We start from the raw sequence: 17,044 nt of genomic DNA on the forward strand, positions 1-17,044 counted from the left end.
TAGAAATGCAGAATTACATTTGGAGCAATTTGCTTTTGGCATCCCCTTTGGGCTCTGTAATCTTTCCCTCCCCCATTATCTAGAGAAGCTTCATTTCAAAGGGACAGCAGGGACATGCAATGATTCATAACCTCAAACAGAACACAGAACTGACCGTCCCATTTTGTATTCTTCTGGTTTGTAGCCAAGGTGCTTGACCAGCACAGCCACCCCATCATGGGGCCGCCCATCCCATGTGGGCCACGTCTCTGGACACAGGGATTTGTACCTGGAATTGGCAAGAGAGGAAATCTTAGGGAGAGAAGTGCAAGCCAAGGAGGAAGAGGGGGCAAGGGAAGGGAGGGACCCCGAGTTTCCCACACCTGTACGTGGTAAAGCTGCCCCTGTGCTGTTCAAAACAGCTCCCAGCCTCAACACCAGTGGGATGAAGCTCATGGAGAGGGAGAGGAGAGGACAGAATTGCCAAGCAGCCTCACCTCTGCAGGAACACCTCGTATTTCCTGCGGTAGGCGAAGCCGGCCCTGCGCACGCGGAGGTTCTCCATCAGCCCCAGGTACTTCACCTGGTGCCGGATCAGGACTTCATCAAACCTCTCTGGGCAGGGCATGGAAAGGGACAAACACCATCAGTGCCCAGGGGAATGGTCAGCTCTGGTTGTATCTCACAGGATGATCTTTAGTCTCCAAATAATCCTCACAGAACAAGTCCCACACAGTTTTGTGTCTCCTGCCTTCCCCCCTCCCATCCCTTTTTAATTATTTATATTTAGCTCCAAAATGAAGTTTTCCTTTGGGATGTTTTATGCATAGAGGAACCAAAACTGAGGGAGAATAGGGTCATTATAAAGAATTTACATAGGTCAATAATTCTTTACTATAACCACCACCTTCCCCTATCCAAGAGCAGTGCTCCCACTGCGATTCCTGGCTGCTGGCACTGCCACCCTCTCCCTACAGAAGCTCAGGCCCAGCCCCAGAATCTTCCTTTGGCTCCTTTCTGTGCCTCCCTGGCTGGGCTGCAGCTCTGCCTCTGTCCCAGGGCCATACCAGCCTGTTTGGCATCATTGGGTTTCATGCAGCGAATGTAGGAGGGCTCTTTGGACATCAGGATTTCCATGAGTTTGGAGAGGCTGTTTTTGAACTGAGTTGCTGCCTAGGAGAAAAAAAAGAAGACTGCACATGAAGGGATGACTTGGAGCTGGCTACAAACCAGCAGAATACAAGGTCAAGGGGTTTGCATTCAGATCATGTCAGAGTTCATGTTTCAAAAAGAGAGAACAGCCACAGCCCCCTCCAGCCCTCGAGTTCTCACCGTTTCAGGTCTCTTTTTGTCTGTCAGCTCTGTCCTATCAAAGCACTGGTTTATGATGGGGTTCTCTGAGTTGCACATGGTCTGCAGAGAGAGATGTTTTCAGAGATGAAGTACAGAGAACTACCAGAGAAACCTGAGGACAAAACTATTTAAAATAACAAAATGAACAGTGGAATCTCAATCTGCTTTTTCAGAGCACAGCCCTGTGGACACAGAGCCTCCAGGTGGAGTCTGGAGGAATCCTTTCCCTCAGGTGCCACCTCATTTGAAACCCAACTCCTCATTCTGTCCTGGAACCTCCTCTCTGCACACTCACCTCCTTCAGGTTCCTGAAGAGAAGGTCGTTGTTTTTATCGAGAAAACCTGCAAGAAAAACAAAGCACTCAGGCTGTTCCACTGGGACTTCAAGGCAGGGATTTGAGATTTGAAATTAATCTGGTTGATAAATGATGTGGGGATGTATTTAAGGCCCAGATTTTTGTTTTTATTGTTACCTGCAACACTATAGGTGACATCCCCAGCATAGTGTGAGAGCCGGAATTCCTCCCGCCCCAGCGACTTGCGCGTCTTCTGGTCAGCAAGTTTGTGCCTGGGGAGGGAGCAAAAACCTTCAGGAAAAACAAAATCCTGCAGGATTCACTTCAAAAAGCACCAGGACATTCAGTCCTAGAGCAGGACTGTGCAGCAGTGAGCAAGGAATGCAAATTGGGCTTGGGGATTTTCAGGTAAATGAAGTTATCAACCAACACATCATAGAAGTGACATTAAATGAATTTATGTTTAATTAAAAGGGGAATTTCAGTGTTCCTGGCAGATTGGTTCTGTGTGCACATCCTAAACTGAGGATTCAGAACAAAAGCAGAACATTTAGAATAAACAGACATTTGGAGCTCCAAAACTGAAGTAAACAATCTGCAAGGTGAGAGGTGAGTCAGTAACAAGAGTTTTGTTGCTCCTATTGCATTCTGAAGCTCAGTCAGGCATTTTGTGTTGACAACCTATTTTATATTATCTTAAATATCAATCAAATTCTCTGTAAAAGAGAATTATCATCTTTTATGTGGGACCCAGCACAGTGAGGATGCTATTCACACACAGGGATCCCTCAGCTGAGGGAGCACTCACGTGAGAAAATGAGGGTGGTTCTTCACAGTCTCCTCCAGTTTCTCCAAGAATGTCGTGTCTGTGGCATCCCCAGGTCTCAGACACTCCTCATCCTACAAACACACAAATTCCAGGCATTTCTGGGCTCTGCCTCACTGAAACTCTCCTCCAGTCTGGCCTTTCCACAGATAAACAATTTTTAGCTCAGTAAATGAAGAATTCTTGAGCTGAAAAGGAAAATATTTCCCTCCTTCCAGACTGCCTGTATTGGGAGCTGCTTTCCCCAGAGCACATGGAGGAGATGCAATGACTTCTAATGGTGTCACTATTCAGTGTATTATTGCTCTTCCCACCTACTCAAACACTTCCAACATAAACTGATTTTCCCCCTTGTTTTCCACTACACTGCTCAAAATTTTTCATTCAAAAAGATGTTTTCAACTCACCAAAATAGAAATGATGCCTTTGAATTTCTCTTCCACCAAATCACAAATTATTTTGTTATTGAAATACTGAACTGGTTCCCACTGCAAAGACAAGAAATCACACTTAGGTGAAAACAACTCTAGACTGGAAAAGAAATGTAAATTTCAGAACATTTCAGAGAACATCTGATTTAAACAATCTTTCTGTCAAAGCCTTTTTTCACTCATCACATTTGTTTTCCTAACATTGCCCTTATTAAAAGCTTGGGATGGCATTACTCACTTCCAGCTGTCTCACACAGTTACCAGGGTTTCCAAAAGAAGGGAAAAAGGAAAGTTCTTTAATTCCTTGGTTTGGAGCTGGTGGCAGCATCTCTGCAAGGAGAGGGAGGGGATTTGGGCTCTTACCGCGATGCCCTCGGACTCGTACTCCTCCTGCTCTGACTTCAGGGTCAGCTCTATGAAGAGCTGCTGCAGCTTTTCATTGCAATAATTAATACAAAACTGCTCAAAGCTGCAAAGAAAAAGCAGAAAAAGAATCACAGTTTGTACTGAAGGGGGTACAAAGAGTGGGAGCAGCAGGGATACAGTGAATTGAGAGAAATAGATTTGTGTGAAGTATTTATTTACTGACTGCATGCATTTAGTAAATTGATTATTTAGGGAAACTCAAAGAGTTCCAGAAGGAGGGAAAAATGGACATGAAGGATGGAACATGGAGGAACACAAAAACCTTGAATAAAGGCCCAATAACACTGCAAATCTGAGAGTCTTGGTTCAGTGCTACCTGCCAGGGAGGTTCCAGACTGTGCCAGTCCCATCCCTGGTTTGTCACCACCATGGGAAGATGCCACAACAGCCACCCTGGAGAGCTGGACAAAGGCACAGCTCCAGGTAAGGCATGAATACACCCTAAAACAACAGTTTATTTAAAATACCAGCACCATTAATAGCTGTAAATGCTAATTATTAGCTGGATGTCTTAAGTGTTAGAAGCCCTGTGATTAGCAGTTTTCCACCTGATGTTCTGACATTTAAATGCCACCTCTTTTACTAAGAAATGGAATAAAGCCTTGTGAAAACAGCATAAACTGAACAATGTAACTCAGAATTTATCAAAACAAACCTGTTGTGCTGGAAAACCTCAAACCCATAGATGTCCAGCAATCCTAGAACTGTTGTACTTCTCCAGCCTGGAAATTTCTCTTCCTGCAACAGAGCAGAAAACAAATGTAGGTAAAACAAATGCAGGTATTTGCTGACAGCTATGATCCACCCCTGGATCTTCATCATCAAATCCCAGCGTTTACTGGGATTAGATTAATAAAAAATTAATTTAGAAATTACTAAAAGCATGGGACTTGCTTTGAGGCTGAAAGATCTGGAAATTGCTGTCCCTTTTGGCTGGATCTCAACAAGCAGAGGGTTCACTTGCCTTGTAAGCCAGGGATTTGTTGACCTTGCTGACCAGCCAGGAGAAGGTGCGGCCGTAGACGGCCTTGGCGAGGGCATCCCTGGCATAGGCTGCCTGCTCCAGGTTCAGGGGACTCACCAGCTGCAACAGAGCAGAGCAAAGCACTCAGCAGCCCCCAACCAAGGGATCCCCTTCCTTTTCCTGCCTCATCATCACTGAACAGCCACTCAAAATCATCCTGCTGGTGGCTGGAGCATCACCAGTGGGATCCCTGCAGTGCCAGCCTCCTGAGAGGCGATGATGGAGCTGATTCACTGAACCCCCTTTGCCTCCCAAATCCCCTGTTCTTACCTCCTCCCCTTTTGCTATGATCTTCTTGTGGATCAGGGCATCCCGAAGAACCGAGCCATCCACTGCCAGCAGCTGCATGCAGGATATTCAATTAATTTATGGAGTTGTACATTCCATTCTCCTAAAATCCCAGCCCAATGAAACAACCCTTTATTTCCCACTCACACTGAACAACTCTGCAGCATCAATCCCTCCCTTCCCTCCTTTCTGGCAGGGATTTGAGCTAACAAATGGAAGGAAGTGACCAAGCAAAGGCACTAAGGTGGTTCTTCCTTTAGAACTTTTCCAGATTCTCTTCCTACCTCACTGCCCTAAGGTGGAAACCTCAAGGCAGGGGTGGTCAGATGGTAAATAGAGAAGTTGTCCATTAAATGGGTTTGATGATAATATTTGCATTCTACTTAGGTGAAATTAAATTTATGAGAACTTCTAAATCACAGTCTATTTGATGATATTAACCTCAAAGTAAGGAATCCTCTACAATTGACCTTTCCTGTAGTATCTCCCTCACTGGTGATACTCACCCTGGCCAGGTATTTAATCTGGTTCTCTGTAGTGACCTGAGCATTTCCCTGCTCATCAGCAGCAAACTGGACATTCCCCAGGTGCAGGACACTGGCCACAATGCTCAGCAAATCCTGCCATGGGAGCAACAGCAGAGATCAGGATGATGGAATGAACACACAGCAAGGTTTTGGTGTTAATTCACTTTTTAGAGAGCATTTTGTATCTTTTTGTGGGGAATTTTTGTGGGGAATACATTCACTCTGAATTGATTCACTGATTTCAATCAGAAATCTGAAATCAAACCAGAAAAAAATCCTTAAAAGTAGGAAAATCTGTGCTGCTGAACCTCACCTCCACCTCAGTGTCATTGAAGCCGATAACAGACAGGGCTCTCCTCATGATCTTCCACTCATTTTTGTCATTTATGGAACTCACTCTTGCACAGTGACCCTAAAAAGACACAGCTTGATATAAATAGGTAAATAATCATCAAAGATACATTACCCATGCTCAATGCATTGTGCTTCGTTTTAGAGCAATCACCTCAGAGTTATTTCTGAAGTGAGGGAAGGAAATTACAAAGTTAGTTGGAGATATCCCAACCCTGTAATATAATATTTTAAGAATGATAATTAATGTTCACCTTTACTAAATAGTGATACTGCTGTGGGTTCTTCTCAAGGCCCAGCCTCCTGAGCAGGTCCTCCTCCCCTCCCTCCAGCAGCTGGTAGAAGATGTGGAAGTTCCTCTCGCCGTGGTTCTGGTGCACAACTCGGGATTTCTCCAGGAGGTAGTTCAAGATGTGGCCCCCAACAGGAGCCCCCTAAACCAAACCACACACGTGGAAAGAGTTCATCAACACAGAGGAAAATGTTTCTGCTTCTTCGTTGTCTGTTCAAAGACAACATCTGAAGCAAAAGCCCACAAAAACACAGAAAATGATCTGCCATTCTGTGCCACAAGCTCTATTTCAGCATGGTGGTGATTTCAGTGCTAAAATTCCTTCTAGGAATTCACCACAAAGGGAAAGCACCAAAACTGAGTGTGGAGGGATTAAAGGAGACCTGAAGGATGGCAGTGCTGAGCTCCTCAGCCCCTGCACTGTGTCCACCTTGCTCCTGTGGGGCAGTTGGGATCAGAGTGGGCACAAACTCTGTGCAAAGTTACTCAGGACAGGAATTATCTTCAGATCTCCCAGCTGGTTTATGTGGATTTACCTGGGGAGCATCCACTGGCACAGAGCACTAGAAATAAAATACCCCAGAAATAAAAGGGTTTGATCTCAGGGTCTCCTTGTACAGAGAAATAAGGGAGGAATGAAAGGAGAGTGAGTGCCATAAAACTCTCTGGACCCAAACTTTGCTACCACAGGCTCTGCTTAAGCTGTCAGCAAGGAAATGCAAAGCACTCACTACACACACACAACAATATAAAAACACAGAGCTCCTGTAACTGGGACCAGTCCTGACATATAAAGCAGATTCCAAGTTACCCTGTAATCAAACTGCACATCCATGTACTTCCCAAACCGACTGGAGTTGTCATTCCGAAGGGTTTTTGCATTTCCAAAGGCCTGAAATGAAAATTATTAGAGAAAATTAAATGAGTACCAAGTCAGACTATTTATAAACACTTGGGTGAAGCTGTCAGTTATTTATTTACAGCCCAGGATTTTCCTTCCTGGAAACACAGAAGGAAGCAGATTTCTCCCTGAATTCTAAGGTTGATCTTTACACCCTGTGCAAGCAGTGCAGATGGAACATCCCTGAAAACACTTCCACCCTCCTGCAAGGTGATTTTAATGCCAGTTCACTGCTGACAACAAATGTCACATCTGACAGCCTCTCCTCTGTCCCCACAGCTGTTTGTCACAGCTCACTGCCACAGGGGCTGCAGGGCTGCCTGCTGCTGCTGGGGGCTCACCTTGCCTGGGACAGGGGACAGGGACACAGGGACATAGGGACACAGGGATAAAGGACACAGGGATATAGGGACATCTCAGGGAAACGGGGGTACAGGGACACAGGGATAAAGGGCACAGGGATAAAGGGAAACAGGGATAAAGGGACATCCCAGGGCACAGGGAAACAGGAATACAGGGCACAGAGACATCTCAGCCCACAGGGATACAGAGACACAGGGCACAGTGAACCAGGGCACAGGGACACAGGGAAACAGGGACACACAGATACAGGGACATCTTGGGGCATATAGATACAGGGCACAGGGCCATCTCAGGGCACAGGGACACACGGATACAGAGCCAAGAGCCATCTCAGGGCACTGCACACAGCCAGGGCTGGACACTAGAGGACACCACAGCACCACAAAACGAACCCAGCCTGTGTGAGCTGCCCACTGGGATGTGTCCCTTTGCAGAGTGACCCAGAGCTCTTCCCACCCCGAATCCCCTCTGTCCCCAACCCCCATCCGTGCCACAGCTGCTCCTGGAGCGCTTTGGCCGGGAATCAGAGCAGGATTCCCTGCTGATGTCCATCCCCAGGACACGCTGTGTCACCGCTGTCCCCAGGGCCGGGAGGTACCTCCAGGACGGGGTTGGACTGCAGCAGCCGGTCCTTGACGGTCTCGACCTGCTGGCTGGCGGGGCAGGTGACGGCGTAGTACTGCAGGATCTTCTTGGTGGCCTCGGTCTTGCCGGCGCCGCTCTCTCCGGAGATGAGGATGCACTGGTCCCTCCTCTCGGTGCGCAGGGAGCGGTACGAGTTGTCCGCGATGGCGTAGCTGGGAGGGGACAGCGGATCAGGGGAGTGCCCGAGAAACCCCGGCTGAGACAGCCCCAGAACAGCCCCGGGCCGTGGGCTGGGTGGGATCACAGCTCCTGCACGCTGGGGACAGCGCAGGACAGCGCTGACACTGCTGCTCACACCTCAGCCACCAGCCAGGCCATGCAGGGTCATCACACAGATGTCTGATCCTTTGAGACCGCTCTTTTGACTTTTCTTTCTGACAAAAATAGGTAAAAGTCGACTAAATTGTGCAGAACAACTGGCTTTTGTAAATACAACTGATCTCTCTTGTCACACCTCAATCACCGAGCCAGGCTTCTGCAGGGTCATCACACAGTCTGTCAGATTCTTAAAGACTGTTCTTTTAAACTTCTTCCTGACAAAAAGAGGTAAAAGTCGACTAAATTGTGCAGAACAACTGGCTTTTGTAAATACAAATGATCTCTGAAATATAAATGATCTCTCTGGTCACACCTCAACCACAAACCAGGCCTCTGCAGAGTCATAACACAAACTGTCAGATTCTTTGACACTGTTCTTTTGACTTTTTTTCCTGACAAAAATAAGTAGAAGTCAACTAAATTGTGCAGAACAACTGGCTTTTCTAAATACAAATGATCTCTCAAATATAAATGATCTCCCAAATATAAACGATCTCTCTGGTCACAACCTCAGTCGCCAGCCAGGCCATGCAGGGTCATGACACACTGATTATTTGAGACTGTTCTTTTGACTTTTCTTTCTGACAAAAATAGGTAGAAGTCGGTTAAATTGTGCAGAACAACTGGATTTTCTAAATACAAATGATCTCTCAACATCATGATCTCTCCCTTTCTGTCCTGGTCCCATGGGACAGAAAAGTTTTACACTCAAGAAACACCTCGTTCTCCACTGGTGTTTTTTCTTGCTTGTCTTGTAAGTGATGACACATCCAGGAGGTCACAACAGAATTTTGCTGCCTGAGCTTCTCTTGGGTGCTGGGAAGAGCTGGAAACGCCACCACAGCTTCAGGAGCACCCTCAGGTCCCCTCTGCCCCAAACACCAGGCACTTCCTCTGGCCCTGCCCTTCTGCTTCCTCCTCTGCTGCTTTTTCTTTCATTTCTGTGTGTGAGCAGGCAGGTCTCACACCCAGCCAGTCACACACTCCCACAGCACCAGAGAGAGCAGGGGATGAGTGACAATGGTGACAACTGCTCAGGGGGACAGGAAAAGGACAACCCCCCCAACACCATGTTCAGCTCTCTCATGTGGTGAGCAAGCAGATATCCTGTCTTCTTCACACACCTGACAACATTTGAGCAGCTTGGCTTTTTAAATTTTCATTTTTATTTTCATTTTTCTCTTTTTTTTTAAATTTAACTCTCCTGCTGTGCTATTAATTAGAAGTAATCACACCAAAATAACAGCAGTGGCCTTCTCCAGTCTATTAATACTTGGTGCTAAGGCAACACCAATGAGCTCCCTTGGCAACACAACTCACCCCACAAAATACATCATGTCCCTCTCTCCCCATCCACACTCTGCCTCTGGAGTCTTTTGGAAAGCAGCTGGATAAATGCAGATTTAATTTGGATTTGAAGAAGTGCCTCTGGCCCCAAGAGCTCCAGGCAGGCACAGACAGAACCACAGAAATAAAGATTTTTATGGTGCCATTTGCAGGCCATAAACAGGACAGGATGTGGCAGATCTCTGGGAATATGCTGGGTTCCAAGCCCATAGGGATAACTTTCCTCCTCTGAGTGTGAGGCACTTCCCAGAAAACCCAGCTGAACCATCTGACACCGGAATGGAGATCTGGAAGTGTTTTGGTTTTCTACAGTCAGTTTAGAAGAGGAGAAAGAAGAAAAAAGATGAGTGACTGGAAAAGGAGAAACCCAGAGCATCAGACTGCAGATGGAGCATTTTGATGCTCCTCAGAGGATTTTGAAATGCATATATAATCAAATAATACAATAAAATAATCAAATAATGCAATGAAACAGCAAAAATAGTCTGCAAAAAATTCTGTTCTCCCAGTGGGAGCAGCAGTACCCAGGAACACAATTCTCCAGGGCTCACTTAGGAGCTGCACATTCTACAGCTTCTGGAGGGACTTGTTAAAATGAAAGAAAGCCTAAGAAATAATCAGCCACAGTGTGATTTAAGTGGAATTAAAGCACATCTGCTCAGGGCTTTGTGCTATCCATGAGCATTGCCATCATCCAAAAACAGAGCCACAGCCCCAAGGATTTTCAAGAGAGCCCCAAAATTCCCATTTAAGTCCACAGAAGCCCTTCCCTGACCACAGGCAAAGGGAAGTGGGCAGGTTTGAATGCAGAGTTTTTCAGGTTTAATTCTCCCCCATCTGGGTTCATACAGTAAAAAATCATATTTTTGTCTCAACAAATCCAATTTCAAGTGCTGAGACTTTCCCAAGTAATGGTGTTTCTCCCCCTCTCTCTGTGCTTGCAGCACATTCTGATTTGTTTACTCTCCTGGGCTATGTGCCAGCAATAAGAAACAACCCAAATAGTTTGTTCAAAAATAATATAATTTACTCTTCCAAGATCTCTTTTAAAAAAAAGCCCAACAAAACACAACATAAAAAATCCTCCAAGAGGTGCTCAGAATTTGGCCTTTAGTCCTGAAGAAAAACCATTTTGAAGCCATGTGGCCTCAGCTCTCAGTCATCTTTTTTCTCTCAGTCTGACAAAAAAATTCAAATGCTTTCAAAAATAACTTTAAACCTCAAGCTTTTTTTTTTTCAGATGGGAAATTGGGAATGCTCACCAAGCCAGACCATGTAAATAAATACATTCCTTGTTCCAACAGGCTGATGGTATCTTAGCAACAAGGGAAATACCAGATAAATATTGGTCAGGCAGTAACAGCAGAGGTAGGAAAGAAACCCCCACACAGCAGAAACTCTTTCCCCTACTTAGCCCTGGACACAGAGACCCCAAATAACCCTGGAACAATGAACTCCTGTCCTGCCAGGGCTGGGTGAGCAGCTCTGTTCCTGCAGCCAGGAAGGAACCAACTCCCTTTCCAAATACTGCTCTTGCAAAGGCAACTCATCCTCTTTGGAGAGAGGAACAGGAATAGAAAGAGCCTCACACCACACCCTCAGAGGATCCTCTCTGTCCCTGGGACTTGCACTGGGACAGGGCAAAGTTCTGTTTGCCTCTTTTGACGTGTCCCATGGGTGGGAGTGACCAAACCTGCCCTGGCAGCACTCACAGGTGAGGAGAGACTTCGTAGAAGCTGACGCCGCGGTAGCGCTCCATGTTCTGCTTGGTGTAGATTTCCAGCTCCTTGTAGGGATTCACAGACACCAGCACAGAGCCAATGTAGGTCTGGAAAACACAACAGAAAGCAGAGAGATTACAGGAGGGCTGGAGGCAGAGCTCAGGTGTCTCTGGAGGCTGGACACACATCCTGGTGTGCTGGGGATGCTGCTGAGGGTTCCCAAACAGGCCAAGGGGGCTGAGGAAGAGAACTCAGCTCTGGGAAAGTGACACTGCTGCAGCTGTGCCAGCCATGTTATCCTTGCTGGGTAAAAAGCACCTCAAATGGTTTTAGGGTTCCCAACAAGCCATAATACTGGGTTATTTCTGATATGCATTTAGGACTGAGGTCAAGTCTGGGTGTGAATGAATTCGAGAGATGGAAGAATGTGGTGGGAGTTGGATTTTCAGTGCTGTCAATGCCACCAGATCTCAACAGGGGCACTGCAGTGAGTCCCTATACCCATGAAATGGGTGGTCCTGGCACCAGACTGGTCCTGGCACCAGACTGGTCCTGGCACCAGCCCCCTGGCCAGTGTGATCTGCCACCAGCACCCCAAACCCCACTGCTGAGCAGAGCCAGGTCTGTCCCATGCAGCAAACACTCTCCAGCTCACTGAGGGCCACCCTGGGGACTGTCCCTGTACTACTCACATAGATGAGGTTCTCCTTGAAGCGTTTCCTCAGGTTCTCAATGAATGCAGCCTCGCTGGTGAAGTTCTCCAGCAGGACAAAGTCCTGCACCCCGACGCGGTCCCGCGCCGTCAGAGCGCTCTCCATGCTCAGCCGGATGCCGTTGGCTCCCAACCCCTGCAGCCAAAAGCACAGGGAAATTGGGATGGCTGTGGGTTTGCAGGCACTTCCCTGAGTCCACAAGAACCACAGTTATCCTTGGATAACCATATTAAAATGGGATATTAAAATAATCCCATTGTTGATTATAACACATCATCAGTTGTCTGCTCTAATTGCTTTGAGGGAAGACAAGACAGCATTAGGGAAAAATTACTGCTAAATTTCCAATAACTTCAAATCAACCAAAGAAACAAACATTTGATAAAGAGAATAAAACTTGGATTTCCTTTCCCAGGCATCCTTTAGCAAGAGGGAGACTGAAATGTGTTCTCTCCTGTCTCTGATTTCACAACGGGAAGCTGTTTCGAGGTAAGGAATCTTTTATGACTAATGATGAGTCATCTCAGAAGCAAACAGCTTCACATTGCTAACCAATTGAAAAGCTTTAGCAAGGCACCCAATGGGAAAATTCTGAGGAAATTGAGAAGAAATGAGAAATGGGCATTTCTGCACCCACGCTGCTGAATTTAGACCATGAATCACTGACGTGCATCAAGAGGCTCCAACCCCTGACCCTCCTCTAAAGGTTCCATTTCCAACCTGACGTGGGTGAGACACAACCATCTGTGGAAAGCCCTCATCTGCTGACTCCTGACTTCACTGTAAAGCTGGGAGGGGAAATCTGCACCCAGGGGTGACTCAGTGGCTGCCTGTGGGGAAATCTCTACTCAAGGGACAGAGATGGAGAAGATGAGAGGCACCACAGAAACCAGAGACAGGAGAAACCACGCCTGACACCCTCTGCCTCTCTCCTGCATGATTTCCTTCAGCCCTTCTTGCTTTGCCCACTGCTCACAGCAGCACCTTTATCCTAAACCATTTCCTAAAGCACCAAGTGATGTTTTGGGATGCTGCACAAACACCATTGGGGTCTGTTCCTAAAACAGGCTCATGCACCAACAGCAATCCCAGACACCCATCACAAACTGGGAGTGCCAGACCCTGCACAGCGATGAAGATGAGTTTTTACTGACTCACAGAACCTTCTCAAGATGTGAAAGTGGTCAAACCACAGGGACTGGTGACATGCAGGGAGAAAAATAACCCCAGCCTTGGTCAGGAAGAAAATTTACCTAAAGTTTTGTTAAACAGTAATAAAAGCAAAAATCACTGAAGTATCAATTTGGGTCAAACCAGGTGCAAATCCTCTCAGTCTGCATTGTTTTGACTCACCAAATTCTTAGTAAATGTTTTTTTTTATTTGGTAAATGATTAGTAAATGCAGTTTTGCCTATTTCTGCCAGTTCTAATTGGCTTCCTCCCTGTAAGCCTGGGCAGAAGTGATTGCCTGAACCCAGCAGTTTTCAGATAGGAAAATCAGTTCCTTCTGGAAATCTCAAATCCAGACCCTCTCTAATGGCTCAAAGAAACATCATTTGATTTCCTGTTTTATTTTTTCCAATTAGTCTCATGGTCTGGAAGGCCTGAGTTCTAAGCTTGGAGAGACACAGCCTGGGAGGAATTCTGCAGATACTCTCGTGAAGTAATCCTTCTAAAAGGGGCCAAAATTTTCCAAGCCAAATCCTTCACAGCTTCAGCAAAATGCTCTGTTGTCTTCTACCCTCTCTGCCAAGGTGAGGAGAAAAGGGATAAACCCTTGGAGAAGGAAGGTGATGAGATAAGGGAAGGAAAATAGAGATAAATAAACTCTGCCTAGAAATTGGAATCTTTCTATCAGAGCAGTGCAATCCCAGAACAGGTTTTGGCCAAGGTGATGAGAACAAAGACAAAACCAAAGGAAAATATCTCCTTTTCCAGTGGGGAAATGCACAACTACAGCCCTAAAACACAGCTGCCTCAACAAGGAGTGAGGAAAACTTCCCCCCTGGCAGAGTTAATCCCAGTTTATATAATCCTGAAGCCTTGCACAGAAAACGTCACTTGGGCAGCTCTTTCATCAGCCCCTCCCTGAGGCCAGCACAAAGTGATCCCAGCTGTGCACATCCAGCAGAGGGAAGAGCCAATCCATCCCCCTCACAGCACACAAACCTCCTCTGGGACAGGCATTTAAGGCCAAGAACTTTCGGTTTCCTCCAGTTTTTGTCTCCTCATTCAACTCCAGCCCCTCGCCGTGAGAACAAAATCACCACCTCAAATCTGCAGCCGGCTCGAGACAAAACAAAAGCCAAACAAACGGCTGCAAGTGGCTTTTTGGTGATAATTAAATGTGCCCAGGGGATGTGATGCAGTCAGAGCCTCCTGAATATAAACTTCACTCAGTCCTGTACCCTCCCAAGCCCAAGCTGGGTGCAAATTTGAGCCAGAGCTGAGCAACAGGCACTGCTCCATACCAGCTTTTTGCTTTATTGCATATGTCCAAGTCTACCAGCAGCTTCAAATGTCAGTGTTAACTCTTTCACTGCCACTGACATCAACATATGGGCCATAAAAGGAGGTGACAATGAACTCTTTTTGCAAAATGGAAACAGAGCAGTCATGCAGAAGGAAGGAAGTGGGGAGGGAAGATGCTTCTTAAGAAAAAATAATCACAGTGATGATCATATGTTCCTACTGAATGTAAGGCAGTGAAAAAATTAAAATAACCAAAAATTTAATAAATTAAAATAACCAAATGATTTTCTGTTAGCAGGCAGACACCAGATCTGGTGGCTGTAAATTAATGCTAGAAAACCCAGTTTGGGGGATTAAATGTGGTGCAGTGGAGCTAATTAACCACTAAAGCAGTTTGTCTATGGACAACACTGGTTCCCTTTGAAATTCTTGATGAATTTCTGTGTGCTAAACCACCTCTGACTGATATACATTTACAAGATCCTCTGCTCCAGGCCAGAGATCAGCTTGGAGCACTGTGACAGCCCTGTGGCAGGGAGTATATTTCAGATAATTGGGAGAACACAGGCTGTGAGGGTCAGATCAGACCCTTCCTTGTAGAAATCAGTTTTTTTGGGAGTTGCCAGGAGATCTCAGTGCTAGAGGACACTGAGGGAGGATCTCAGTGCAGCTGCACCCTTTGGTTTGCACTGGCCCAGGACTTGTGCAATAAACCGTGCTGGAAATCTGACAGGGATTAAAACTAACTCAGATTTTTTTCTTGCTTTAATCCAGGTCATTTTCCCACACTGGTCCCACATGGCCAGGGATGGGGTAATGGGGAGCCAGAGCAGGGCCAGGGAGGAGCCAGGATGCAGCAGCAGGGCCAGTTCCTGCTGCCTTGAAATGCTTGGGAAACTCCCCCCTAAGATGCAGGTCGGGTTTAAGTTAAAGCTCAGCATCAAATCCATCCTCAGGCTCTGCTGCCTCCCTGGGACAGGGTAACACCTCCAAACCAAACCAGGGCAACTCCATCAGCAAAACAAAGAGCAGGAAAGAGGAATCTGCTGGTGTTCTCTGCAGGTTTTGAGCTAAATCACCTCCCTGTGGGACTGGGAGGGTGTCAGAGGCAGGGAAAGGAGGAAAGAGAGCACATTGAATCAGTTATTTGGGGCACATCCACCTTAGAGGTCCCCTATGGGATCAAAAGGAGGGCCTGGCTGAGGATCCCGACCTTTGTAGGATGGGGACACCTGATGCCACACCCAGCACAGGCTGCAACCAGGGAATGGCAAAAATCTGAGCAATCTGCATGTGATCTTGGTGCCTGTGGGCTCAGGAGTGCCTGAGCCTCCTCTCCATCTGAACCTGCTGTCCTGAGGGTCACTCCCCTCCAGGGTGCCCAATGTGACCTCTGCCACCACAATTCCCAAAGGCACCCCATGGAGCCGTTTCCAGGATCTGTTCCCACATTGTTTTAACCCATTCTTTGCTTTTAATGCCTTCTCCAGAGCCTGGAGCACAACAGTGGCTCAGGGCCAGGAAGGGAATAGTCCCTCTGGAATGGTGGGGACCAATCACCACCACAGCAAACCTTCCAGGGCTCTTTCTGTCCTGGGATTGAATTTTGGGAAAGACTTTCCACTGGTGTAAATTGGTGGCTGAATGCAGCCTGCAGAGCCAGGTTTACATTGGCTGGGGTTCCAGCTTTTCTTTGTGTTCATACAAGAGTCAACAAGACCAGCAAATACCTCCAAGCTCCTGGGAGTGCAAAACCGCTCCAGACTGTACCAAGGAGTTTCCTAAACTGAACTGGGAAATCGCTGACATGGGGTTGTGAAGGTGTAAACACATATTTTTCCTTTAAACTCTGCTTAATGCCAAAGCATGATAAAGTTTTTCCTCTGCTTAGGACATGGAGAACTAACACACCTCAGAAATGAGAAACAGGATCTTTTGCTCAGTGCAGCAAAATCAAAAGGGTTAGAGTCAGCCAGGCTGAGCACTTTGGGGGAATTTGTGCTGGAAAATGGGAGGGCAGCTCTGCCATGAGCAGAGCAAGAAACTCCCCCTGCCTTTGTCCAGCAGCTGCTCCATGGCCATGGAATACCCAACATGGAGCAAAGACTCATTCCCAGGCTTGATTTTCCAAGAGGGGCACTGGAATGGTTTAAAACTCAATTCCAGACACACTGAGGGAACAGGCAGCACCAGCAACTTTCCATGAGAAAACACCTGGAATTCTCAAAATGAATGGTCTTGTATGGAGCAGGGAAACTCCGTAACTGCTTCAGAAAGGAAAGTCACAACATGAACAGAATTTGTGCTTCAACACCTAAAAATGGATCTTGCAATATTTTCTCCTGGCAATGTATTTTTACAGATTGGGTTGTAGGCTCACTGGAAGAAGCCCAGGAAGTGGCTCCCTCTGGGAAGAGGCAGGCACCTTTATCTTGGTATCAAGTGCAAGATGATTGATCTGCAGGCTCCAGAAATAGCCACAAAGCCGGGAACGGAAGAACAGAACCAAATGTGAGTGGGAAGGGAAATTCAGATTAGATTCTGGAAGACAATGCAAGCTTGAACCAAGAAGGAACTCCTCGTGGGGAGGTGGCAGCTAAAAAATATTTGTCTCATGGATAGTTGGACATTCTTCACTGTCAGGCCAAAACTGCAGGAAAGAGAAAAAATTCCTTTGATTTCAACTTCATTCTACAGCCTGGGAAAGGGCTTGGACACAATGTGGGCCAGACAGCAGAGCAGACAAAAATCAACTGTTGTATCCACAGCCT

At 46.6% G+C, this 17,044-nt stretch overlaps 1 protein-coding gene across 4 annotated transcripts in view; it reads right to left on the reverse strand.

The window, feature by feature from the left end:
* MYO1C (myosin IC) overlaps nt 1–17,044 on the reverse strand; it is a 51,526-nt gene that overhangs the window by 6,573 nt on the left and 27,909 nt on the right. For all 4 annotated transcript variants that reach the window (XM_059487117.1, XM_059487119.1, XM_059487120.1 and 1 more), the window contains exons 2-20: nt 11,781–11,936; nt 11,080–11,195; nt 7,656–7,854; nt 6,605–6,685; nt 5,756–5,935; nt 5,464–5,562; nt 5,130–5,243; nt 4,606–4,677; nt 4,276–4,395; nt 3,967–4,049; nt 3,249–3,354; nt 2,862–2,942; nt 2,437–2,528; nt 1,806–1,900; nt 1,628–1,674; nt 1,312–1,392; nt 1,047–1,152; nt 477–594; nt 155–268 (exon numbers count right to left, since the gene is read on the reverse strand). In XM_059487117.1, the coding sequence (XP_059343100.1) occupies nt 155–268; nt 477–594; nt 1,047–1,152; nt 1,312–1,392; nt 1,628–1,674; nt 1,806–1,900; nt 2,437–2,528; nt 2,862–2,942; nt 3,249–3,354; nt 3,967–4,049; nt 4,276–4,395; nt 4,606–4,677; nt 5,130–5,243; nt 5,464–5,562; nt 5,756–5,935; nt 6,605–6,685; nt 7,656–7,854; nt 11,080–11,195; nt 11,781–11,936 (2,060 nt within the window). The remainder of the gene's footprint in view (nt 1–154; nt 269–476; nt 595–1,046; nt 1,153–1,311; nt 1,393–1,627; nt 1,675–1,805; nt 1,901–2,436; nt 2,529–2,861; nt 2,943–3,248; nt 3,355–3,966; nt 4,050–4,275; nt 4,396–4,605; nt 4,678–5,129; nt 5,244–5,463; nt 5,563–5,755; nt 5,936–6,604; nt 6,686–7,655; nt 7,855–11,079; nt 11,196–11,780; nt 11,937–17,044) is intronic.

This window comes from Ammospiza nelsoni, chromosome 21 (assembly GCF_027579445.1).
Source record: "Ammospiza nelsoni isolate bAmmNel1 chromosome 21, bAmmNel1.pri, whole genome shotgun sequence".
In the NCBI taxonomy this organism is placed as follows: Eukaryota; Metazoa; Chordata; class Aves; order Passeriformes; family Passerellidae; genus Ammospiza; species Ammospiza nelsoni.